The sequence below is a fragment of the Protopterus annectens genome, chromosome 5.part0 (genome assembly GCF_019279795.1).
Source record: "Protopterus annectens isolate FY-2018-M chromosome 5.part0, PAN1.0, whole genome shotgun sequence".
NCBI classification, from domain to species: domain Eukaryota; kingdom Metazoa; phylum Chordata; order Ceratodontiformes; family Protopteridae; genus Protopterus; species Protopterus annectens.
The window spans coordinates 1,715,610,125-1,715,637,869 of record NC_056735.1 but is presented as its reverse complement, the minus strand read 5'-3'; the positions used below and the strand labels follow the sequence as shown (position 1 = coordinate 1,715,637,869).

The window sequence follows — 27,745 nt, the reverse complement described above, 5'->3', positions numbered from 1 at the left end:
CTGTTCCACAGTTTGGATGTATGTAGAGTGAGAAGAGAAAGTCCCCATATGAGTTGTCTGTATGCTTTATGGTAGCTAGACTTTGTTCTTGAGATCTTAATTCTTTAGTTAGGTTGTGCAAGCTTGGTGATAGCTGGCACTTAATTTGGCTAATGTTGTATTTTATGGGCTATTAGTAATTGTTAAAAGATTAGGTGGTTTCTTAGTTGTAGTCAGTATAGTATGTATATAATGTCAAATGTATTACATCATCCAGAAATGGTCAAAAAACTCAGCAAGCATTCTGTGCAGGGGTCAAGCACCCCATCCCCTGCTAATTAACAGTTTCTGCTGTTCCACAATCTCATCATATTACTGTTTTTAGACCATTTTAGGTTAATACAATGACATTCAGCTTTTCAGTCGTTCGACATTGTTGATGTAACCCGTATATATGCTTGCAGAAACACATACACATACACAGTGCTATATATTTGCTTGGGAGTTATTGCAGAGGATAAAGGCTATGAATTGTTAACAAGCTGCTTCCTGTGGTAAAAAGCATGATTCTGTGTGTCTCCATTGCCAACTATTACTTTGAGCAAGTTACTTAACCAGACTGTTCTTTCAGGCTGAGTCTGATAATGGTCCATGGGGATCACTGCTGTATCACAGTTAACAAATATACTTACATTATACAGTGAAGACTTTTATTTGAGGAGTTTATGACAAACTTGGTTATCTTATTGTAGCACTGCTCAGTTTTAATCACTTGGGTTGTTTGGGTGTTTGTAAGGATAGGAGATACATAAAGCAGGGATGGTAGCAGATGGGCATAGGCTGTGGCTGCATAAGCCTGACTGCTCAGGTAAAGGTGAGCTCTGTATAGTATTGCTAGCTTGTGCTGGGTTTTCTGAATAACATTTTGAATATACTTGTGAAATTTTCATTTGTACTGACACCAGGTAGTTCAGTATGAATGACTACTTCAGTTGTGGTACCCTTGAAGGAGGTTATGTTTATGCCATATTTTCTTGCCTTGAGTAGCATTAGATAATAGCAACAGTTCAGATTAATTTAGCCAAGTTTCTATGGATGTGAATAACTTGTATAATGGATTGAAGTTGGGTGGGGTGAGGAGTAGGGTAGATGAGGGCAGACTCAGTAGCAATTCTATGACTAGTTTTGATCCTTGGTGCATGCTGTTGGTGAATATATTGAACAGTTAATGGTATAAAACAGAGCCCTGAGGGGCACCTATTTGAACACGTAGGTATTTGGAGTAAGTATCTTGCCATTTGACACATTGTGTCCTATTTGTTAGGTAACTGGTAAAGCAAGTGATAGTACTGGAGTTTGTAGACAGAAGGCAGTGATTTTTTAAAGCAGTAGTTGGAGAGCTATAGTATCAAACACTTTGGAAAGCTTGAGGAATAGAGTGGATAGCAGCTGTTTCTCATTTCTCTTCTGATGTTAATGTTTAGAAATGATAACAGGGCTGTTTCTGTGCTGTGGCAAGGGTGGAAGCCATGTTGGGTGAGGGTTATCAGATTGCTGGATTGTAATTTTAACATGATGTGTGAGTAGATGCATTTTTACAGAACTTTGGAAAGAGGTGAGAGGGTAGTAGATGGTCTAAAATCAGGGAGATCAATGGATGGGTATTGGATTAGTGAATCTGAATACTGGATATGTGAGTACTTTAGTGCCTGTTTTGAGATTATGTGGATATATATGTATATATATATATATATATATATATATATATATATATATATATATATGTGTGTGTGTGTGTGTGTGTGTGTATATATGTTGCATCTGGGCTGGGGTGAAAGCCTGTCTGCAGCATGATTTGCAAATCACTGGAAACAAAACAGCAGTTGCAGCAGACAGGAAGCTTGAGAGTAAGTAACAAACCTGCCTTTTTAGTGGACAGTGTAGTACTTGAATGATGACCGTGAGTAAAGTGTACAGAAATGTCTTCCTTCTGTTATAGTACAAAACTATGTAATTCTGAAATTTTGTAATTTGAAACTTTGTATTTGCTATTAACTAAACTCGTGATAACTCTTCTTATTTTAGATGACAGTCATTTGCAAAGTCCTGGACAGAGTAGAGGTTCTGCTACTGAAGAAATGACTGAAGCAGAATGGACCAAGTATGTAGAAGAGCTCAATAAACACCAGGTGGGAACTATGTTTTAACATCTCTTATTAAGGACACAACTGTAAAATGCTTTTTTATTATTTTTCTACATTTGTAAACAATATATAGTTGCAGGCTTCATGAATTCTAGAGTATAAGCAGACATAGAAATAAACAAACAAAAAAAAATGACGACAACAAAAAAAAAAAAAAAACAAGTAATATAAGTTACCTGTCATGCGAATTGATCTTAGAACAAATAGGAGAGCACTGTTTGTCATCCCTCTGTTTGAAACATTTAAACACAGAATTAACACAGCTGCATAACCATCAAAATCATTCATTGCTATGATTCTGACCAGGCTGGAAGGCAGCCAAGGCCTTTCCTGAGAGGTAGTCTGCACTTAGGATGATAGAACTGCTGGCAGGTAAATAGACAGCATATAGACTTAAAGTATATCTCATTAAGGACATTACACTATGCATGCTTCAGAACCATTTTGAGACATGTTTGAAATATCATTCGTTATCCCATTTCTGGTTCATGACAAACTGACATCCCTTCTACTATGATGGTTCTAATTTTTGGATGTCCGAGGGAATCTTGCTATGTGTTAAGAATCCCACAAGTCCTTGCATCTAGACTGATCCTGCTAATAAGCATTAACCACAGTGAGTCATAGCATAATAAGCTGGGAAGTGAGAAAACAAATTGTAGTTTTCAGTTGATCATATGAATCATTCCCACTGCAGAAACCTTTAAGAGTTGAGAGGATTCCTTATCAGTGAGGTACAACGACTTTAGAATTTATTATGTTTATAATGAGGTGACTCATGCATGAGGGATAGTTGGAATTATCCCCTGTAAGGAAGTTGTTTTAAATGATTTAAGATTTCTGTCATGATTTGATAGCTACTACCTTTGAACTGCGTCATCATATTCATCATCGCCATCATCCTTATTGCTACCACAATTCCGCCTGGTATGTACAGTAACCATGCTGGGTGATGCAGATTAGTAGTTTTGTTAGTTAATTAGTTGCCAGTCTTATGGAATCCAGGGTCAAATACAACATGCACAGTGCATTACCATGAGACAAAAAAAGTTGTTGTGTCAACAAGAAACAAAATGTAGTGTTATGTCCAAAACTTCTATTTGACCAGTGACCTGTGAGCTGCAGTGAGTTAACGCACAAAAAATGACAGAGCTAATCTTGCTGTGCTCAGGTCTGAACCTATAGTGTGCTACATGTGTCTTTCATTCATTTCAATGCATTTGAAGTGTTTCAAGGGTAGACTACACACGGGTTCCAGTGTGTAGTTCGCAAGACATTGCCCTGCAAGCTACATTGCCGAAACCCAACTGGCTGCAGCAGCACTTTGCCGTAGAGCAATACGGCTGTAAAGCATAGCCGCTGCAGCTGTAAACTATGGACAGACATATGTTAACTGGTGGTGATTGTTGCAGACAACTACCCGGCTGCATTCTAGCTGAGACAGCCATACTAGATGTGTAACACATTCCATATTCACATTCAAGGACTGCATTTATTTCATTATTTATTTATTTATTATATTATCAGACATCTGACAATATGTCGGATATTGCCTCTACCACTGTCTCCCCTTTTGGAAAACCATCACTACAAACAAATGGGTTCTGTCTAGAGTTCAAAAAGGATACTTCCTCTTTTGGAAACAAAGGCCCCCCTTAAGGGGTGTTCCCTACCCCCCAAGAAATCGGAGACACCTCTTCCCACAGATTCTGCAAGACCTTCTGAACCTGGGAAAAGTAGAACCTGTCCCTCCAGGACAGGAAGGAAAAGGCTTCTACTCAAGATTATTTCTGGTCCCCAAAAGATGGACCACGGAGGCCCATTCTAGACCTTTCCTTTCTAAACCTATTTTTAAAAGTTCCCACCTTCAGAATGTTGTCCCTACAAATTTTACTCCCTCTTATACCAGCCCAGGCTTTCATGGCCACACTTGACTTGAAAGAAGTCTATCTGCACGTACCCATTCAAACTTCTCAAAAGAAATTCTTATGTTTTTCCTGGACCCTCCTCTCACTTTGAATTTACTGCATTGCCCTTTGGTTTGTCCACTGCTCCCAGAGTATTTACAAAATGCCTGCCACCTGCCATAGCCTATTGCAGAATACAAGTGATTCAGATTTACCCTTAACTGGACAACATCTGTATCCTAGCAGAAGACAAGGAAACCCTGCTGATCCATCTACAGTTCACCCTTTGCCTACTACAAAGGCTGGGGTTCACCCTCAACTTCCCAAAATCTTCCTTAACCCCAGAACAAGACAAAACATTTCTGGGTTGCAGCATCAGGACAGACTTAATGAAAGCTTTTCTTCCCCAGGACAAAGTCAGCTCCCTGTCCTCCCACTTCAAAACCCTTATGCAGACCCAACAGATAACTGCAAGGCAATTCCTATGAACCCTGGGCCTAATGGCAGCCACCATTCCAATGCTACCACTAGCCAGAATGTACATGTGAAAGCTGCAGTGGTATCTAAAAAATGTATAGTCACAACACCAGCAACCTTTAGAGCAAGAAATCACCCTCTTGCCCTGCCTACAGTCAGAGCTAAAATGGTGGATTCAGCAGATTCAGCTGAACCCCCCCCCCAAACCAGTTCATGCATACAGATGCATCAGACCTAGATGCCACAACGTCAAACTACAGGATACAAGCAAAGTGGCACCCTTCCATAAAGAACAAACATGTCAACGTGAGGGAAATGACAGCAGTCCATCTGGCACTGAAAGCCTTCCTTCCCCTCTTACAACCAGGTGTTCTCCTAATAATAACAGACACCACAGTTATGTGGTACCTCAACAAGCAGGGAGGGACAAAAGCATACCACCTCTGCAGACTAACCTTACTAATCTGAGACCTAGTCTCACAACACAACTAGGCCCTGCAGGCAGCCTACATCCCCTCGCAGGACAACAAACAAGAAGACCTTCTCAGCAGGACATCCTCTCCAAATCACGAATGGATGTTGGACAGGAATGTATATCTAGATATTGTCCACTGGTGGGGCACACCTCAAGTATATTTGTTTGCCTCCCCACCAGAATAGACGACTGCAGACTTTCTCCTCCAAGACCCACTCCCCACTAGCTTGGAGAGTAGACTCATTTAGCATTTCATGGAAGGGGAGGTTTCTATATGCCTTTCCACCCTTCCCATTAATTCAAAAAGTCCTCCTGAAAATCCGGAGACAAAACAAAAATCTTGGTGGTGACCCCCTACTGGCCAAGGCAGCACTGGTTTCCCCCTACTTCTCAATTTAGCCAAGGGCAATCACCACAGGTTACCCCATAAGGTGGACCTTCTGACACAACAAAAGGGGAACCCTCATTCACCCACACTTGCAGATGTTGGCAACTGACACAATGGGTGATAAACTTCTAATTCCCTTCAGGCATCACTACTCCGAGGACGTGCTTTCAGTCCTGAGGGAGGCCAGAAAACTTACTACAAGGAAATCTTATTTAGCTAAATGGGAGAGATTTTCCAAATGGTGCCTGGGAAAGGGTAGGGATCCATGCATCACAGCTCCACCCCTAGTTCTTGCCTATGTGTGTCATCTAGTTAAGGGGGGACTTTTATACTCTTCAGTGAAAGTCCACCTTTCAGCAATCTCAGCCTGCCTGCTACTAGACCCTCCCCTTCTAGCCAGGCTCGATGTTAAGCTATTCTTAAAGGGAGTCTTGCACATCAGGCCACCAAGAAAACCCATCCAACCTCCCTGGGACCTAAACTTCATCCTTGAAAAATTAACACAGTCCCCTTTTAAACCAGCCATTATGGCTACTCTGCAACTGTGCACATGGAAGACAGTTCTGCTGGTGGCTGTAACTTCAGCCAGAAGGATGTCAGAATTACAGGCCCTAATGTCCTGCCTTCCATACACCACCTTCCACAAGGACAGGGTAACCCTATGAACCAATCCTTCCTTGATGCCTAAAGTGGTCAACGATCTGTCCTTAAACCAATCTATTCATCTACCCACCTTTTTCCCCTCTCCCAACAATGAAAGTGAGAGGATACTCCACTCCCTGGATGTACACAGACAGCTAAGATTTTACCTAGACAAAACCAAATCCATAAGAAAATCCAATCAGCTTTTTATTTCCTTCCACCCCAGAGCCCTGGGCAAGACTATCTCTAAACAAACCATCACATGTTGGATTAGAAAAACTATTTGCCTATGTTACATTCACCATGGCAAAAAACTCCCACAGGGTGTAAAAGCTCACTCTAACAGGGCAGTAGCAGCCTCCAAAGCCTTCTTAAAAGGCCTGGACACTGCATCCAACCTGGAAGCAGCCACATGATCCACCAAACACTACAAGTTAGACAATGTCTCCAGAGCACGTGCAGGTTTTGCCAGAGCAATTCTGCAGGGCTTTGTGGAATCCATTTCTTCTACCTCCTCCCTTCCTTCCATCTAAGCTGTGGTACTCACCCACACCAAGAATACTGCAACATAGGAATAGAAGGACATAGACTAGTTGTGTAAGATCTCACCATAACCATAGATGTCCTTCTCTTCCATGTTGCAGTATTCCTTCCCACCCACCTAACCCCCTTATCTTTTCTCTCTCACTCATTACTGACCTGTTTTGGGTCTTCTGGTGGTTATACCCTTCCCTATGACCAATTTAACCACTAAATGGCTGTGTAATCCTATGGCTGACATCACTTGCTACTCTACTTGTACCTGTCCTGCTGGGCTTTCAAGTTCTGAGGTCTGTGAGTGCAGACGTCACATTTAAGGTCCCTGGTATATGGTCCTATGTGTGACATTCCACGCAACTGCAGCAGCCAAACTGAAGCCTTTGTATAGGAGCCAATGTCTGGATCGCCTGAGGCGGGAAATCCCACACCAAGAATACTGCAACATGGAAGAGAAGGACATCTATGGTTATGGTAAGATTTTACACAACTATTCTTTCTGGATTCAAATCCAGCCATCTTAGTTGTACTTTTAAAGTTGTACTAACAGAATTCATCCAACAATGAATGGAGTTATGGGCAACAGCATAGAGTGTAGATGGTGCCTGTTGAGGCAAGAGTCCTGTTGAGTAACTAACTGGCTTAGGTATCAACTTTGGTGTACATGTCAAGGTAATCACATGGCAGTGTAAAAATTGTGTGTAAGTGATTAGGTCATGTCAGCTTGATGAAATCCAGAACTGCATGCAGGACTCATTGTACTAACTTGTCTGTTCAGGGCCTTGCATAGCGGAAGCATTTCCTCTTTGTTTCAGGAATCTGTAAACCCCAACATTCTGTTCGTTGCTTACCACCAAACTTCCCTCTCATTTCATGCATGATCAGTCCAGGGTTTGATCAAAACCCCTGGAATCTTTTCATGATTTGTTGAGAACAGTTCCATTCTGATACCCAGCATGCTTAACATGGGCACAATGTATAGCTGGGTGTGGTCAAACTGTCTGTGTTTATACTGTCCAATGAAGATGAGCCCCAAGCCCCCCCCCCCCCCCCCAACACATAGCTGTTTCTTAACTTGAAAACACCTTTAGCTTGGTAAGCTTTACCACATTTGGCAGGTTGTGACGTGTGGCAGTTTCAACTTTTGATTTAAAGCTTAATTTGATGACAGAACACGGAGAATAAAATGGAAGAAAAACGTAATCCCATATTAGTTACTGTTGCTGTTTCCAAACAACAGTTTTGCCGTTCTTCATTTTTGCCAATTCTGTTAAAAATCTGTGGGAAGGAAGACATGCAGCAGAATGCAGATGAGAATGGGCTCATTTGCTACCAATTTCAGATTTATCTGTATTAAAGTATTCATCTACTAAGCACTGTATAGATTAGTAAATAGATTAATAAATAAAGCAAAGAAACCAAGCAGAAAACCAAAAAACCAAAGTGCATCATGTTAAGAAAAATGAATGCTGGGAAAGCACATAAAAATAAAATGACATATAAGCTACAGTTGTAAAATATCACTGAAAATGGGTTTACAAGCCAGTGACAGAACAGTAATTTCAACAGAAGTGGACTTTTAAGTGTTTTAAGGATCACAGCAGACAGCAGGTTGAAAATTGTCAAAAGCGTCATGGAAAACTTGGTATGCTTCATTTTCAGAGAGAACCAGGCCTGCTTCTTGATCAAGTGACTAACAGTCAGGCAGTGAGACCCAAGAATACCACAAGTGGACTTCATAGAAACTGATTGAGCTGGCATCCAAAACAACCAAAAGCTGGTATCAGATAAGAGACTAATGAAGGCAATAGGTCCAGATGCCAGTAGGTTGAAAAATGCTTGATAAATGTCCATAGAGAATCCTCACAACTGACAAAGCAGTCAAGTTGTTTTTCCATTCCTCCTGTTTGATCTCATAGATACTAGATCTTTTACAGTGTGAGCTGTCCCCATACATAAAGACTTTTATGGTAGTGGTATGTGAAATAGTAATTCCTTTTTCCGTAGTTCATGTGTCACAAAATGTAATTAAAAACAGACTGTGCAGTCTTGCACTAACCACTGCTGGATAATAACCACATTTGCCAACAGATCAAAAGACATAGTTTACAGCCACAACCATCAGGTAAAACTTACATCTTCAGCTTCACCAGAAGGCAACACAAGTGCATTGATGTTTTTGTACAATCTAAATATTTTGGCTTTATACTAATTCAAGACATTTTACACAGACCACACCAGTCATATGCCACTCACACAAGAAGCCAGGCATAGAATCATCGTGGCTACTGATGCCCAAGCTCACCCGTTGAGGTACTAGTCTCTTAAATTTAACAGAGAAGTTAATTGATAAACTGGCAAAAGCATTCTATCATGTAACTTGATGTCCTTCATGGATGCATCTGCAGTCATAACAAGTGGGTTGTCCTGTCGTCAGGCAGCCCTTCAGTCGGCCGGATTCCAAAGTCCGGGTCCGGCTTCGGCTGATGTCGCACTCCACCCGACGTCATCTCTGTTGGTCTTCGGGTATAAAGGCATCAGCCGACGCCATTTTCCTCAGTCTTTCTTGCCGCGTGGCGCCCGAAGCAGAAGCTGTTCGCAAGTGCCGGTCGGTCGGATCCAGAGATTACTTCTACCGAATACTACTTCAAGACTTCTAAAGCAAAGTAGCCCGTTGGGGACTCTTTCTTGCCTCAGCCGATGTCAGAAAAAGTTAACAATTGTTTAAACTGTGGGAAACAAATACCTCATAAAGATTTCCACTCTTACTGTCTGCCTTGTTTAGGCCCAGCCCACGACGTAGCAGCCTGTTCGGCCTGTGCTTCTTTCAACCGACGAACGCTTAGGCGTCGGTCGGAGTTTGCAGAACAGTTTTTCGGTTCTGATTTTGCGTACATTATGCCGTCGGATCCTCCGACTACCCAATCTAGCAAAAAACGCAAAGATAAAGACCGACACTCACGGTCCGCGGTTTCGGCCGAAACCATGGTCAAGCAAACCGCGAGTGTCTCGGTTTCGGCCGAAACCGAGAAAACTGAACAAAGTACAGCTGAACCTATTCCTACAACTGAGGCCCCTGCTACAACTCTTGAAACGACTTCAGAAATTTTACCCACTACGGTGGTTGACTTATCAGACACCATCCCCTTGGATGTTTCTACCCCAGCACGTGGTGCTGCTAGGCCTCCAGCAGCCATGTCCATTAAGGCCTTCGCCAGGGCTAAAGCAGCCAAGACTACTAAAACAGTGCCTGTTAAACCACCCACCTCCAGGCCCTCTTCTAGTTCTCAAATGCTTACTTTGGCAGAAGATTTAATTTCTTTAATTAGAGGATCTCAATCTCACCCAGACAGGGCCTCTCAGCCCCCAGAGAAGAGACCTAGGGCAGAGCCCCCCGAGCCAGTGTCCTCTGATGATTCTGCTGATGAATCAGACATAACTGACCAGCCAGAGGCTCCCTTCTCCAATTTTGAAGATTCTGATGCTGAAGAATCCATCCCAGCTGCTTCCCCACCAGAAGAATTCTCCTTTGGGGAAACCTTGCATGCCATGCGAGAACAGTTCCAATGGCAGCAACAGGATTTTTCAGACTCCAGAAAAACTTAGGACTTTTCTGCACCTCCCACAGCACAGGCCCTTAGCTATACCCCCTGTTCTCTCTGTGGTGGATGATGCTTTCAATGATGTTTTGCTCCGCTCCAGATTCTTTACCCCCAGCCCCTGCCAAACCAGACAGATTTTACAGGGTGCCAGATACTCATCACCACCTTTATAAGGCTCCACTTGCAGACCCAGAAACTATATCCCAGGGCCCCAAGGCAGTAGCCGCGACCATAGCTAAAAACCCTATTCCTTCTGAAAGGGAAGCAAGGTCATTAGACAGATGGGGTAAAAAGGTCTACACTTCAGCTACTCTCTCAGCTAGAGCTTTAAACTGTCAGTTTCACATGATACAATACCAAGAGTTTATGCTGGATCAGTTAACTAAAAACTAACCACTGATGAATCTCTTGATAAGAAATATGTATTAGAGATGGTAAATAACATACAACAGGTTAGCAACCATTCCTTAAAATGTGGCTATGATGCACTGGAGGCTTCATTTAGATCAGCCATGACAGGCACAGTGATAAGAAGGCATGCATGGCTAAAGGAACAAGCTTTACCGGATCATGTTAAAGCTAAGTTGCTAGATGCTCCTATGGACAAGACAAGTTTGTTTGGTACATCTGCCCAGCAGGTTATGAAGAAAATGGAAGAAAAGGCAAAATCTGTTCAAACTGTTAAAGATTTCTTGCAGGTTCAACCCCCAAGGTTTAGCAGGAACTGGCCTGCCAAAAATTGGTCCTTTCCTGACACCACAAAATTTCAAAGGGGCAGGAATTAGACGTTCCAGAGGCAGAAACCAATCCAGAGGAGGTGCCTACAGAGGAAGACAGTGGCAAGGTAACAACAGAGGCACAGACACAGCCACTGCCACTACATCAACACAACCACAGTGACTTAACCCTAAATCCGCCTACCAGGGAACAAATAGCAGCTCCTCTAGGCGGAAAGTTAACCTTATTTTCAAAGAACTGGCACTACATAACAAAGGACAAGTGGATTTTACAAACCATAGATCAAGGTTACCGGTTTCACTTCCACACTTTTCCAGTCAAAAGAGGAATGCCAAATCTACCTCCAAATCAAAAAACAGAGGCTCTACGCCAGATAATGGAGTTAGCAAACATGAGAGCTGTGGAAAGAGTGCCAACAGCAGAGCAAGGAAAGGGGTTCTACTCCAGACTATTCCTAGTTCCAAGAAAGGAAAAAGTTGGAGACCAATTCTCGACCTGTCCACCTTAAATACATACATCATTGTCCCAAAATTCAAAATGCTGACCCTACAGCAACTTCTTCCCATGCTGGGCAAAGGAGTCTTGGCTGGTAACTCTAGATCTCAAGGAGGCATACCTGCACGTCCCCATTCGACCAATCTGCAGAAGATACCTCAGATTTCTTGCAGGATCAGAGCACTATCAATTCTCAGCATTGCCTTTTGGCTTATCTACTGCGCCCAGAGTATTCACAAAATGCCTGGCATCAGTAATCGCCCATTGCAGACTTCAGGGAATTCAAATTTACCCATACCTGGACGACTGCCTGCTACAAGGGGACAACAAAAGCAAGCTGACAACAGATTTACAAAGGGTCATTTACTTGCTACAAGCACTGGGATACACAGTCAATTTACAAAAGTCAAGGCTGATACCATCCCAAACAAGGACATTCTTGGGCCGGAATTGGACACAGTAAAACAAATGGCATTCCTGACTACAGAAATACAAATAGAACTCCCTCTATACTTCTTGGCACTAACAAAACTGAACAAGTTAACAGCAAGAAAAGTACTGCAGGCCTTGGGCTTCATGGCATCATGCATAATCTTGGTTCCATTTGCCAGACTACATATGAGAAAACTACAGTGGTACCTAAAGAATTTATGGTCCCAACACAGACACAGTCTAGAAACAGAAATCCCACTAATTCCATGCTTAAAACAGGAGTTCCTATGGTGGGCTCAGGCATGCCAGTCAAACCCAGGCCTACCCTTTCGCAGATGTCAAGCAAGCCAGACCATCACAACAGACGCTTCAGACCTAGGATGGGGGGGCCCACATGCTGGACAAATGCGTGCAAGGATTGTGGACACAGGATCAACTCCAACTGCACATCAACCAAAAAGAAATGCTGGCAGTAAAACTGGCAATCCAAAAGTTCAAACCATTTCTCAAAGAGGGCCAGTTGATGATAAGGACAGACAACACCACAGTCATGTGGTACATCAACAAACAGGGAGGCACTCATTCATACCCCCTATGCAGAATGACCTTGGAGCTGTGGACCCTGGCACTCAGCTACAACATCCAGTTACAGGCAATATTTGTACCAGGGAAAGACAATACCCTAGCAGACATATTAAGCAGAACCACTTCGGATGCCCACGAATGGAAGCTTCACCCGGACATCTTCAAGACCATCTCAAAGAAATGGGGAATGCCACAGATAGACCTATTCGCATCACCTCTCAATCACCAGCTCAAATAATTCTGCACAAGGACATTCCACCCACTAGCATGGAAAGTGGATTCGCTCTCTTTCAACTGGAAAGGCCTAACAGCATATGCATTCCCGCCTCTTCCTTTGATACACAAGGTACTACTGAAAATCAAGGAAGAACGTCCAAGGATAATCCTGATAGCTCCAAACTGGCCAAGACAACACTGGTACCCACTACTGAGGAGTATGTCTCGGAACAATATGTGGACAATTCCCCTGATGCCCTTGATGTTAACGCAGAACAACTACAGCATCATACATCCAAACCTAAAAACCTTGCAACTGACTGCATGGAACATCACATAACAGCAGCTATTCCAGAACTTTCCCAAAGAGTTAAAGACATTATTCTTGAAGCACGCAGACCTTCAACAAGAAGGAACTATGCTGGAAAATGGAAAAGGTTTGTCATCTGGAGTACGGAAAGAGGAAAAGATGTGTCAAACATAGATATGCCTAACATTCTGGAGTATCTGGCCGAACTTCTTCATTCAGGCCTGTCCTACTCCTCCATCAAGATACATGCATCAGCTATTTCAGCAGAATACAGCTTTGATACACCTGTTTTTCGCACCCTTTGCTCAGGCAATTCCTCAGAGGAATCAAGAATGTAAAACCTCCAAGGAAACCACCATTACCAGCTTGGGATTTAAACTTTGTGCTAGAAAAGTTGACACTAGCACCCTTTGAACCAGCAGCAACAGCAGACCTACAACACCTGTCATGGAAAACTGCTTTCCTACTGGCAATTACTTCAGCAAGGAGGGTTTCAGAACTACAGGCCTTAATGGCAGTGCAACCCTTCCTAATCTTCCACCAAGATAGAGTGTCCATGAGGACTAATCCTACATTTATGCCTAAGGTGGTATCCAGAGTGTCTTTAAACCAGGCAATCCACCTACCTACCTTCTTTCCCAACCCACAAAACAGAGGGGAAAGAATACTGCATACCTTGGATGTACATAGACAGCTACGCTACTACTTGGACAGAACAAAAAGCAGAAAGACTGACCAACTTTTTGTAGCCTATGCAACAGGAAGGGAAGGAAAAGCTATTTCCAAACAGACAATCTCCAAATGGATAGGAAATTGCATACGCTTCTGTTACTCCTTCCATGGAAAACCAATTCCACAGAACATAAGACCTCACTCTACAAGGGCAACAGCCACTACCACAGCCTTCTTACGAGGAGTGGCAACCAAAGACATTATTGAGGCGGCTACTTGGACCTCCGTGCATACATTTGCCAAGCATTATAATTTGCCTCTATATTCCAGATCCCGAGCAGGGTTTGCCACTGCTGTACTGCAAGGGATCCTAAACACACCATAATCTATTTTTATCCTCCTCCCCTAGTTGGCTATGGTATTCTACCCACTTGTTATGACTGCAGATGCATCCATGAAGGACATAGTACAGTTTTGTACCTACCATAAATGTAGATGTCCGAACTGGATAGCATCTGCAGTCAGGATTACCCTCCCTCCATCCCCTCTGTGGTACTCCTAGGGTGTTTACCCTGCTAATAGCTAGCTGTTGGGGGGGGGGGAGTCTTTTATGGTGTATTTGTTTGTGTATATGTACATACATGCTTATTGTTGTGTTTACCTCTATCTATTTGGAAACATTGGCATCTATCCAAATTTTAGCCTGCAAGAGGGCTACTGGCATCTGGGGCAAGAAACACTGAGGAAAATGGCGTCGGCTGATGCCTTTATACCCGAAGACCAACAGAGATGACGTCGGGTGGAGTGCGACATCAGCCGAAGCCGGACCCGGACTTTGGAATCCGGCCGACTGAAGGGCTGCCTGACGACAGGACAACCCACTTGTTATGACTGCAGATGCTATCCAGTTCGGACATCTACATTTATGGTAGGTACAAAACTGTACTTTTTATTCCTTAAGCCCCATTGCATGCACATCATGGCATTGTCTTGAGTGGTTTAATGTGCATATTAATGGAAGGCAGAGATTCCTACAACTTGCGTTAGCTCACAAGACAAAAAGAGAAGGATAGTGGGGCTACATACCAGTGTGAGGCTAGCAGTTGGGGCAAAAGACAGTGCCTACAGCAGGTGGAAGATATATGGGACGGAGAGCCGGAACGGTTACAGTATAAGCAGGCTAGCAAAAAAAGTAGTGTTGATGGGAAGGGCAGCAAAGGCTAAAATTGAAAGAGAGTTGCCTGAAATGCTCAAGAAGGGAAACAGTGTTTTTTTTTTAGTTGTGTAGCAGAAAGAAAAGGAGAAGGACATTACTGGCTAGCCTGCATAAAATTAAGATAGAATTCATATTACTGGGAAAAAGCATAGGTGCTTAATGAATACTTTGCTTCCCTTGTTACAAAGAAAGCAAGAAAAAAGTGTCATGCTGGGAGGGAGGCAGGGATACCAGAATAGAGAGGGAGAATGTTCAAAGGAAATCGACTGTTTTCAGGCTGGATTAAGTACAAGGACAGAACCAGATGAGCTTAGGGTTACCACCTGTCCCACTTTGTGAGGGACAGTCCCTCTTTGGGCAGTTGTGTCCTGACAAAAAAATTTAAAAATGGCAAATGTCCTGAGATTTTAGGACAAAGTGATTTCTTATATTTTATGTAATAGTTGTATAAAACAGTTATTCTGTATCTAAAATACCTAAATGTTATAAGAAACAGAATAAGCAACTAAAATGCTACAAGAATAAGCTTTTATTTAGGCAAAAAAGTTAAGTTCTATCCCTTGTACTAACCGTGGGTATGTGTCGGCCTGTAAAATTTGATGTTTGTCCCGAAAATGTCCCACTTTGACCATTTGAAAAGGTGGCAACCCTAGATGAGCTTCCACCTAGAATCTGCAAACATCTGGCCAAGGTGTGTTGGTAGACCCCAGAGAGTGAACTTAAGTGGATGCACCAAAGGATTGAAGGACACAAATTGTGGCAACTTTGTACAAAATGGAGAGGAACAGAGGGAAATCTGGGCAACTACAGATCTGTTAGCTTAACATTAGTGGTAAGGAAGGTCATGGGGAAACTACTGAGAGGAAGGCTATTGCATTTCTAAGAGAGCGATTGCCAGGATGGCAACCAACATGAGTTTGCAGTCAAATGGAACCCATTGATCAAGAATGATCCAGTTTTATGTTTAGGTTGTAGGAGAACTTGACAGGACAGTACTTGTAGGCATAAGCCACCTGGACTTCAAGAAGACCTTCGACTTGTTTCACACACAATTGGAAAACTGGAGGAGATGGGAATAGGACCTAGGCTGAACAGCTGGGTAGCTGCATGGTTAAATGATAGGATACAGAGGGATGCGGTGAGAGGTACAGTGTTGGAAGTTAGGAAAGTGATTAATGGTACAGTAGAGGGGTCTGTCCTGGGTCCAGTGCTCTTTAGTATGTTTGTCCCAGATATATAGAGGGAGGAGAGATCAGGATTAACCTGTTTGCTGATGACACAAAGGTAGGTTTAGCAGTGAATGCCAGTAAGATGATTGTAGTGAATGATTTGGAAAAGCTAAACATGTTGGCAGAAATGTGGCAGTTAAGGTTCTGTGCAAATAAATGCATTGTACCATACCTGGGTCACAACAACCCTCATGTAAAGTATCAGTTGGGAGTAGTGGAACTGACAGCAACAGAGCAGAAAATAGTTCTGGGGGTCTTGATCACATTTTGACTGGACCAACAGCATGGTGAGAGGAAGCAAACAGAATGCTGGCATGTATCTTTCAGGATAGATTCTAGAAGCAAAAAGGTAGTGCTTCCACTCTACGGGGTCTTTGCCAGACTACATCTTAAGTAGTGCACACAGTTCTGGTCTATATAAGGAGAAAGACATTAGAATCCTGAAAGAAATCCAGAGAAAAGCCATCAGGAAGATCCATGGCAATTGGAGAATAACTGTTACCAGTAGCTATAGGAGATAAAGCTCCTCTTACTTGAAACCAGAAGCGACATAGGGAATACGACATTGGGGTGCAAGATCATATCATGGAGATGTGAATGGGTCATTCGGAAGGAAGAACAGAGGAGGAAGGAGGTGGCATAGGCATATTGTATGGACGAATTACTACCTGTATCTGTGAAAGTACCTTTTCATAGAAAGAACCCGTGAAATTGATCATTGGAATGGGTGGTACAGAGGTAATCTATGGAGGCATTGAGAAGGGCATGGGACAGTTGGAAAACTGGTGAAAGTAGGGAAGAGACAGAAGAAAATTAAGGCACTTAAAGGGACAGACTAAGCTATACACATTGTCTCTTTCTGATATCAAGCAAATGTAATATAATGTATTGTAATCCCACATCCACTTTAACAAATTGATAACACCCCACTAACAGACCTCACATCATCTAATGAACACTAACTGACCAAATAGTGCATATCATTAAAAGAAGATCATAACTCTTTCACTCGTGCCATATCATGCTTATGGAACAAAAACTGCCAATTACTGACCACAGTGGCGAGATTGTACCACATTACAGAAGTGTCACTAGACGCCACAACTGTGAAAACATTTGTCCAAAACACCCCTGCAACCTTTTTATATTTATGGAGGTGTGATTGCATTAAACTCTCTCTTTATCAAGTTAGCTTTTCTAATAGTGCAACCCAATAGCTGGCTAAGCTAAGTTGGCATATGGAGTGAAACCCTTGACTTTGACCTAGGCAGCTGGTATTTGATTTTTGGCCAAGGTACTTGTTGCTGCTGTCTAGTGGAAGAGAGGAGTGCGCAGGGAGGTTAGGGATTTAAAATATAAGAACTCCCCTACCTTCACGGATGATGGCACCACTCTCCAAGGCTCATTCCATGCCTGAGGAAGGAACAGGACATAGAGCCATTAGTTCATAGAGAATGAATGAGGCTGTTTAGCTAGGCATAGAAGGAGGTTTTGTGATCATGGGAGGAGGTGGAAAAACAGAGCAAATTTGCTATCTAATCTGTAAAAAATAGTGTTATTATTTAAATAAAAAATATATGAAATACTACTGCTAGACATGCAGAAATTGTCACTGAAAATCTAATATCAGGGACACTCTGTGATGGTTCTGTCATGTATCATTTCCTCCGTTCTGCATTTGACATCTTTTTCAAGCATTCCTTTGTCTGGGGACATCTATGCTTCCTTGATGATGTGTGCTGTGGCATAATGTGTCAACTGCAAAAGATTGCTTGACCTTCAAAACTGTCTTTATTTATTTATTTATTTATTTCCACTCACACAGTGCAGGTCTCGATCCTTGCTATTGTCAAATAAAATACCTTCATTTGCGTATTCCCATTTCTTCAAAGATTATTGTGATTTTTGGAAACTGTTGTAGCCAGAAGGAAAGGCCAAAGTTTCTTCACTGGAGCCTTAGTTTTGTGGACTTGGCAAAATGTAGCCTGTTTGGTGCTAGTTTAGATGTGGTTTGACCTCCTGGTCCCTCTGGGAAAGAGATCATTCCCGGTTAACAGGAATTTGAGCTTATTCTTGTCCACTATAGCAGTGGCGGACCAGAGACCTGGGAGTTGGGCAGTAGTACTACCCATACAGTGATTGGCTTGGGCTTGTCTGTGTTAGGTTTAATGTCTGGGACTGGCCCTTTGAGTCATATGATTACAGATGGAAGAATTTGTGGCTGGAGCTTCTTCATCTGGGACCCTAAGCCCCAGGCATTGCAGGGTTAGTTAGTCCAGCTAAAGAAGAGCCACAAGAGGAGACTACTTTGTCCATGGTCCATGTAGGTGGTATTTTGAACTAATTCTGTAATAAACTGTTTTGCTATAACGGTTTATACACAACTGTGAAAATTGTAGTGCATGTAGATATGCTTTTCACATATTTTGCAGTTGTGTGATTTATAAGAACTGTCACCTTGAAAATTTTCAAATAATGGAAATCATTTATTTGGCCCAAGGAAGACACTTGATTGTTTAATGTGAATAAAACAAAACACGGTTTTCAGTGACTAAATTCTTGAACATGAGGACAGTAAGCAGTTGTGATTTTAATTCAGAGACCAAGTTCTGGATTTTACTTTCATTTAACCTCTCATTTCTTGATCAAGTGTTACTGACCTCAGGTGCATATGTGCCCACCAGGCCATCCTTGTCCTTGTATAAGGGGTGTGCTCAGATTCTGAATCTTCAGTTTTACAGTGCTAGAGAGTTTCTTATTTGGATCTTAAGAGACAAGGTTCTCCTGTGGTTAATAGATCACTTACCAAGAACTAACCTGGAATACAACTGAAGGTACCTTGTTTTGTCTGGGCCAAGAGAATAATTTTGAGGTACAGTGATTTTCTGAAAGCAGTTCAGCTCAGTAACCTAAAGCTTATTGTGAGACGCTAGAGGCCTACATCACTGCTTGCAGACTGGCAGATATTGCGGGAGCCAGTGCAGTGATCAATTGAAAAGCAATGCCTGAAACTCAGGCAGGAAGCAATAGAAGCAAGGTAGGGGAGCAGGAAGTCAGGCTGCATGCAAAGTCTGTTTGCATGTTATGATTCCTACTCCATCAGTAAGTCCATGCCCTTTCATCCTCTGTAAATGGTCTCAGGAAATATTTGGCAAACATTCCACAACACCCACTTTTAGGAGTGAGACGTGCACAGCCAGTGCATCCAACTCCTCAAACCGGCTAAGCTGTCTTGGAGTGGGTTCTTCAACCTCAGTGCATGCCTCTGACGTTTTAATCAGGTGTAGAAGATCCACATAATTTACCTCCCCCATAGCTTAGGTTAGCTTACAAGAGAAGGTTGAGTATGTCCCCCACATGCACACACACCTGTCAAGCTGTTTTGGAGTGGGTCCTTCAACCTTGGTAGTATGCGTCTGAGGTTGTAGTCAGGTGTAGGAGGTCCACATACTTCACTTTCCCATAGATAAAATTAGCTCATGAGAGAGGGATGAGTATGTCTCCACAGTCTCTTTCGTACCTCTTGGGCTATCCATTGACTTCACTTTGGTGTTTTTACTTAGAGTCTTTATCTTGCCCAATGACAGATGGGATTTGAAAGCACTTTTTAGCATTGTTATTTAATACCACTGCAAGGCCCAGTGCAGGCCTCTTACCCCTCAGTACAATCTCTTACATTTCCTCTCAAATTCTAGAGTCCATTCACATGCCTGTTCTAACCAGATATCCATCCACATCATAGGTGGAAGAGAGACAGGTCTACCTTCTTGCATGCTAGCTAAGAGAAACCCTCTACTTTCTCCCTTGATTTTTCTATTGCAGCATAATTATGTTTCTTACAGCAGCTCTCCCCTATGTAATCCTTCTTTTGTAGAGACTGTAGGTTATAGTTCATAGGTTTGTACTAGGCTAATGGCCCTGGAGCCTTTACTAGCCTAGCCCAAATAAATTGCCCAGGCACTGTGCCACCCGATGTTAGTTCACAGTGCCCCTTTGCAGTAGGGCAACTGGAGTGATCCCTGGGGTGAACTTTCTGTTACCCATCCACTTGTCAAGATTTCTCTTGAAGAGGGCCAGCAAGGTGCTCTGCTTGACATGAACGGGAAGCTTATTCCAGAGTATGGGCAGTCTTTGGGAGATGAACCCATCCCTCCAGCATGTTCTGTTAACTGTGATAATGAGGTTGTGATCTCTAGAGCGTGTGGCGTGGGGGGAATTAGGATTTCTTTAGGTGTAGCATTTCAAGTAGGGCTGGGTCAGACATGGCTTTTGTAAGTCAAGCAGGGATCACCTCTAAGTAGACGAAAAGGGACTGAAACAGCTGTGGTTTCTTGAGTCTGTCCATGTAGGACATGTGTTTAAGGCCTAGGATCCTTTTTGAGAGGTACTTTCGTGGCCTCTCCAGCTGTTGTAGGTGTCTGGTCAGATACATGCCAAATGGGGCGTTATATTCGATGACTGGTCTAATGAGGGATGAGTAGAGAGGGATGATGATCTCTTTCTTCCTGGATGCGAAACCTTTGGTTATAAGATGTGCCACATAGAAGGACTTTCTGACCACAGTGGCAATGTGGTGGTCGAAGGTGAGGTGGCTGTCAACCTGGGTGCCCAGATCTCTTATGGCCCCTTCAATGTTCATTGGGCTCCCATCAACATGATAATTCGTGGGAACTGAGTTTTTTCCAAAGTGGATGATAACGCATTTTTTGGTGTTAAGCTTCAGGCCATGGTTTCAACACCAGTCATTGGTCTCAGAGATGCCCTTTTGTAGGATGTCTGCATCACTTGGGGAGTTGATAATGACTCCTAGCTTGCCATCATCAGTGAACGTGGTCAGCCAGAGTCCTTCTGTCTTGGCCTGTACTTCTGAGAAGTAGATGCCAAACAGGAGAGGGCCCAGGACCGAGCCCTGTGGGACTCCACTCGTGACTGGTCAACAGTCTGACTTGGAATCCGCAACTTTCACTCTGTGGGTCCTGTCTGTGAGCCAATTTGCAACCCACCTAATGATGTAAAGATCGATGCCTAGTTTGGGGAGTTTATCAGTGATACCTGAGTGGGGAATGGTATCAAAGGCCTTGCTCAGGTCGAGGTAGGTTGTATGCACTGGCTTACCTTCATCCACAGCTTTGGTGACTGCCTCGAAGAAGTCAACCAGGTTCAGTAGGCAGGATCTCCCCTTGACAAAGCCAAACTGTGTGGGTTCAAGAGTTTGGAGATTGCCTGTATCTTTGTTAAGCAGGTCCATCATGATGCGCCCCATAGCTTTGCATACCAGACTCGTCAGGCTAATGGGGAAATAGTTCCCAGGATCTGTAGTTGCTTCCCCTTTATGGAGCAGGATGACTGTAGCAGTGTGCCATTCGTTAGGGACATAGCCTGAGGTGAGGCTGTGATTGAACAGGGCACATAGATGTGGTGCCTGTTCATTTTGTAGCTCATGTAGGATGCAGCCAGGGATATTATCTGGTCCCATGGACACTGTATTCTTGGCTTTGGACAATGCAGTTTTTACCTGTGCCGCAGAAATGGTGGGTACCAGGTTTTCTGCTGGTATTGTGATAGGGTCCTGGGGGGGCGTAAAGTAGGCACTGAATCTGTCAGTCAGTATTTTGGCTATATCTTTTGGCTCACTATAGGAGGTACCATTGTGCAATAACTCAGAGCAAGTCTGGGTATTGCCTTGGAGGTTTTTGATATAGCTATAGAAGGCTTTGTGGTTGTTTTTGGTGTCAGATGCAGTTCTGCCTTCATAGCTGGCTTTAGAGGATTTGATAAGGGATCTCAGCTTTTTGTTGAGACTGATAAGGGAGGTTTCCAGTCTTGTAATTTCATTTCTTTCTGCAACAGTTTCTTCCTTCTGTTGTACAGTTAATTGTTGCCTGGGGACCACCAGATTGGCTTTCTTTTTTTGGAGGAGAGCATCTTGTTCTATTTGGCAATGTCCATGCATTTGTGTACGTGCTCGTACAGTGCATTGGTGTCTGATTTGGTAATCATGCACCTGTTTTCTATTGGCATGGGTACTGAGAAGTTAGCCACCTCTGTTTTTAGGATCCCAAAGTCGGCTTTAGAGACATTTTTCAGGGTAGACACCTTAGTGGGGGTTGTAGGCGAGATGGAGATTTCCATGGTGATCAGTTTGTGGTCAGATTTAACCAAGGAGGAATTCACTATAGGTGTGGAGCAGTGGTCTCCCATGTTGGTGCTAACCAAGTCGATGATGTTGCTTCCTCTAGTGGGGGTCAGAATGAGCTGGTACAGTCATTGGAATTGATGAATTCCAGAAAGCGTTGGGCCTGTATATTGGTACTTGAATAGGTTTTCCTGTTGATGAAAGGGTAGTTGAAGTCACCCAGTATGAGAGTATTGGGTTGGACCTTGATAGATTCCAGGGTGCTTAGTAACTTGGAGTGAGAGTGTAGGGACATGTTTGGTGTTCTGTAGCAGGCTGTGACTTGTATCGCCATCTTACCCAGTGTTAGTTGTATCTGAAGTATCTCGGATGCATTATGTTGGGCTACCAGTCTAGAGGTATGCATATCCTTTAAGAATATGGAGACACCACCGCCTTTAGAGCTTCCGGACGTATTCTGGCGCCGAAAGCTGTGGAATGAGTTGTAGCCTGGAAGCGCAGGGGTGTTTTCTGCCTCTTTAAACCAGGTCTCCATTACAGCACAGATGTCGACATTCTCCATTTTGAGGAGAGCTTTGAGCGAGTGCATCTTGAGATTTAGACTTCTAGCTTTGAACAGCATGACCCTCACATTGCATTTGTTTGTAGCTGTTAAGGTGGAATTTTGGTCTTTAGAACACTGCCTGAAAAAGGCACTATAGGGGTGGCAAGAACCTTAGCCAGTACCCAGAATCCCAGGGGTGACAGATGCAGGGCATCTCTGGCAAAGCATCGAGGTCTGTTGTCCCAGGCAGATACTGGATCCCCTTAGAATGACTCCAGAAACTTAGCCAATTGTTGGAAGTCAGTCATTTTCTGCTCGTACTGTGATACCATTCTGGGTGATGGTAAAATACTGCTCAGGGCTAGGATCATACCTGCCTGGGCCACATAATCCGAGAGTTCCATCACATCTCTTTTCATGTAGTCCAGGAAGGTACATCTCAGATCATTCACACTCACATGGACAATGACTGCGTCGTATTTGTATTTGTTGTGGAGTGACCTGAGTGCATGTGTTGTGTGGTGGATCCTGGCACCTGATAGACAGCTGACTGCCACCTTCTCCTTGTTCAGCCTAGTGAGTGGGACATCAGTGTGCCTCACAGTTGAGTCTCCTGTGATTAGTACATTGGGCAAAGTGTTTTGCCTTAAGGGCTTAGGTTGAAGGTCACACTGTGATGGTGAGCTATGTGTGTTCTGGAGTTGGTGTTGTGTTATGGTGGTCGAGTGCATTTCTGTCTCGGGAGTCTCTGTTGTTTGGGCAAATTTTTATTGAGAGCCTCCGCAAAGGTGGGTGTATGGTTTGTGTTTCTATGTGTGGGTTGTGATGGTTGGTGTTTTGGAGCACTGTTTGTTCTATATAGTGAGTTGCAGGTGTTGACCTTCTCCTCTAGACCAGCTAGTCCGGTCTTGGTTGAAGCATGCACTGCTTCCAGTTTGGTGATATAACTGCATCTCTCACATGTATGAGTGTTGGAAGGTAAGAGGAGAGGGTTGTCTGCATACATTAGACAGTTGCCACACTGTCTCAGAATGCCCAAATGCACCAGGTTAGCAGGAGAAAGCACAGGAAATGCCCTACAATCATACCAGGAGGAGTGGTCATAACTAATAAGTACTGGTGCTGTTACTGCGTAGGAACAGCTAGTGCTGATAGCACCTAAGTGTACTGCAGTAAATGCTACAAAAGCCTGTTAAAGTGCTAGCCGATTAAGCTAACTGAAGTGCAAGAAGTAAAAGAACAAGCACGTTCTAAGGGAAAAATTGAAGAGCAGACTTTCTGCCACTGGTAATAGTTTACCTCAGCTGAGTGCCGCAAACCCACACAAACATGGGCTTTTAAACCAGAAAGTTGAAAGGGATGGAAAAACTGTCCAAACGGCCAATAAACTACAATTTCTGGGCCAGAAACCACTCCTCCTTTAGTAGATAGGCTACCTAATGCTTACTACTCCTAGTGATAAGCTAGAAGGCTTCCCTCCAACACAGAAAGGTCTGTGAGGCTCAGAAACGTACAGAATAGTCCTGGATATAGCAAATCTATATCTGTTCTAGACTACTTACAGGAAAGGCGGGAAACAAGCTTAGAACTTTTTTTGTTTGTTTTTTGCAGAAAAGCAGTTAAAACAGTAGCAAAAACACTTTAAATGTAGTACAAGCTAGCACACGAGTATAGGTTCATAGGTAGGTACTAGGCTATCGGCACTTGGGGCCTATATAAGCCTAGCCAAAAGGTACCCTGGCTTTCGCAACCCAAGAAAATTATTTTCCTGTGCCACTGTCGAGCAGAGCCACAGAAGTGATCCCCGGGGTAAATTTCCTATCTCCCATCCAATCATCAAGATTTTCCTTGAAGAGTGCTAATGAGGAGCTTTGTTTGATACAGGTAGGTAGTTTGTTCCAGAGTATGGGAAGTCTCTGGGACAGGAATCTATCCCTCCAGCATGTTCTGTTTATTGTGGTGACAAGGTTTAGGTCCCTGAAGTGTGAGGTTCCGAGAGATTGGGATTTCTTTAAGTGTAGCATGTCCAACAGCTGCGGGTTTGACATAGCTTTGTATGTTAGGCAGAGATCGCCGATCACCTCTGAGTAGGAGATATGCGACGGAGTAGAGTTGGAGTTTTTTGAGGCGGTCTGCATATGGCATCTCTTTGAGGCCGATAATCCTCTTAGTGAGGTATTTTTTTGTGGCCTTTCCAATTGTTGTAGGTGTCTTGTGAGATACATGCCAAACGGGGCATTGTACTCTATAATGGGACTTGATGAGGGATGAGTAGAGAGGAACAATGACCTCCTTTTTTCTAGAGGAGAACCCTTTTGTGATGAGGTGTGCCACATAGAAGGATTTCCTGACTACTGTGGCGATGTGGTTAGCAAAGGAGAAACTACTGTCCACCAGTGTCCTGAGGTCTCTTATCACACTTTTGGTGTTTAGTGAGCTACCACCTATGTGGTAGTTCATGGGTACTGAGCTTTTTCCAAAGAGGATGACAGTGCACTTCTTGGCATTGAGCTTGAGGCCATGACTTTGACACCAAGCATCTGTCCCTGTGAGGCCCTTTTGTAGAATATCTACATCATTAACTGATTCTATTATGGCTCCCAGTTTGCAGTCATCTGCAAACTTTGCTAGACAAAGACCTTCTGTGTTGGCCTGCACTTCAGAGAAGTAGATGCTGAACAGGAGAAGACCCAGGACCAAACCTTGTGGTACTCCACTTGTCACTGGTCTGAAGTCAGACTTGGAGTCGGCTACTTTTACTGTGTGGGTTCTGTCAGTGAGCCAGTTGGCCACCCATCTTGTGACATAGGGATTTATGCCCAGTTTAGTGAGTTTATCTATAATTCCAGAGTGGGAGATGGTATCAAAAGCCTTGGCGAGGTCAAGATAGGCTGTGTGCACTACCTTGCCCTCGTCTATGGCTCTGGTGACTGCTTCAAAGAAGTCGTTCAGGTTTAGTAAACATGATCTACCTTTTACAAACCCAAACTGAGTGGGGTCCAGGGTTTGGAGGTTACCTATGTCTTTATTTATAAGCTCCAAGATGACATGTTCCATGGCCTTGCAGACCAGGCTCGTCAGGCTAATAGGGCGGTAGTTTCTGGGGTCTGTGGTGGCACCCCCTTTGTGGAGTGGGATAACCATTGCTGTGTGCCATTCAGTAGGCACATAGCCTGAGGTGAGGCTATGATTGAACATGGTACTTAGGTGAGGTGCCAGTTCATTCTGTAGTTCGTGCAGTACGCGGTCCGGGATGTTGTCTGGTCCCAAGGATGCTGTGTTCTTGGCTTTGGAGAGTGCGTTCTTTACTTGTTCATCCATGATTACAGGGGCTTTGCATTCTTCTGGTATTAAGATGGGTCCTTTGGAGGGTGAGAGGGGGGTAGAGTTAGCACTGAACCTTTGGAAGGTGAAAGGGGGGTAGAGTTAGCACTGAACCTATCTGCCAGGATGTTGGCAATATCGGTTGGTTCAGTATATTTATTGCCATTATGCTGTAGCTCAGAGCAGATCTGAGTGTTGCCACTGAGATTCTTGACATAACTGTAGAAATGGTTTGTGGTTATCTTTAGAATCAGTGGCGATTTTATTTTCATAACTGGCTTTGGAGGATTTTATGAGGGATCTCAACTTCTTGCTGAGGCTGACCAGGGAGTTCCTCCAATCTTGGGATTTTACTGTTTTTTGCAACAGCTTCTTCCTTCTGTTGTAGAGTTGTTTGTGGCAGGGGACCATCAGATTGGCTTCCTTTTTTGGAGGATAGCGTCTTGATTCTGTTGGGGATGGCACGATCCATGCACTTGTGTATGTGCTTATACAGTGCATTTGTGTAAGATTCAGCATTCGTACCTCTATTTTCCATCAGCATGGGTGTCGTGAAGTTTGCCACTTCTGTCTTAAGAAGCATGAAGTAGAAGCAGTATTAAGGCAAATGCAGTGTAAATAAATGCAGATAAATTAAAAACGAAAAAAACAAGTGCAGAGTGCAGTAAATTATGAAAAAATCAAAATGGAGGCACTTAGAGTATCTCTTTCGCCTTCCTGTTGCTCTTTTAGTCTGTAGGACACCAAAATTGGATCCGCAGAGCTTAAATAACAGTTAAAATTTAAACAGACTAAAAACAGCAGTAATAAATGCAGCAGAGAAGATGCAATTTAACACTTTAGAGAACAAGTAGCAGAAAAACCAAGATGAAGTAATAGAGTTGGAGGAGGAAACACAAATGCTCTAAAAGCAGCAAGCAGATGAATAAAGTTTTTTTTAAGTAAAGTGGAAAGGGGGAAATTAGGAACAGAAGATAATTCAATGTTAAGAAGCTAAGGGGGTTGGTCTTCTCAAATGTTCTCTTTGTATTAGGTAGAATGAGCTAATGACACTAGACTGGGAGGAGTGTCCCAGATCTACAGCTACTAGCTACACTATTTTAGGCAGAAAACAATACAGAGATGTTTATCACAGCAGAAACACAGCAGTGAGCCACTAAATGAAATTTTTAAACAGATAAAGAAGCAAGGAGACTCTAGAGAATGCTTTTAACTGCAAACAAATCAGTTATACGATGCACTCCTTGGCAGGAAATCATAACAAACAGATGCTTAACAAATGGAGAAAATTTCCAGTAATACCTTTCACACAGTGAAACTGGCTAAAAATGCTTTACAAATAGTGTGACAGTAACTACCTAAAAAAGCTTTACAAGCAGTGATTTAACAGGCCCTGGGCAGACAATTTTAGTACAACCATGCAGATTAGTTTATAGCAATAAAATATAGCAATCTTCTTCTTCTTTCGGCTTTTCCCGGTTAGGGGTTGCCACAGCGGAACTCCGGTCCACTAATGATTGGCAGTAGATTTTTACGGATGCCGAGCTGCCAGCCCGACGCCCAACCTTCAACGAAGGCAAAATATAGCAATAAAATACAGTAAAAAGTATGCAGCAGACAATAATAAAGTGCTATAG

At 43.2% G+C, this 27,745-nt stretch overlaps 1 protein-coding gene across 1 annotated transcript in view; it reads left to right on the top strand.

The window, feature by feature from the left end:
* The window catches only part of FSTL1 (follistatin like 1), a 667,434-nt gene that overhangs the window by 603,015 nt on the left and 36,674 nt on the right, over positions 1–27,745 (top strand). Inside the window, exon 10 of the mRNA XM_044071507.1 lies at positions 2,065–2,168. Within this exon, the coding sequence (XP_043927442.1) occupies positions 2,065–2,168 (104 nt within the window). The remainder of the gene's footprint in view (positions 1–2,064; positions 2,169–27,745) is intronic.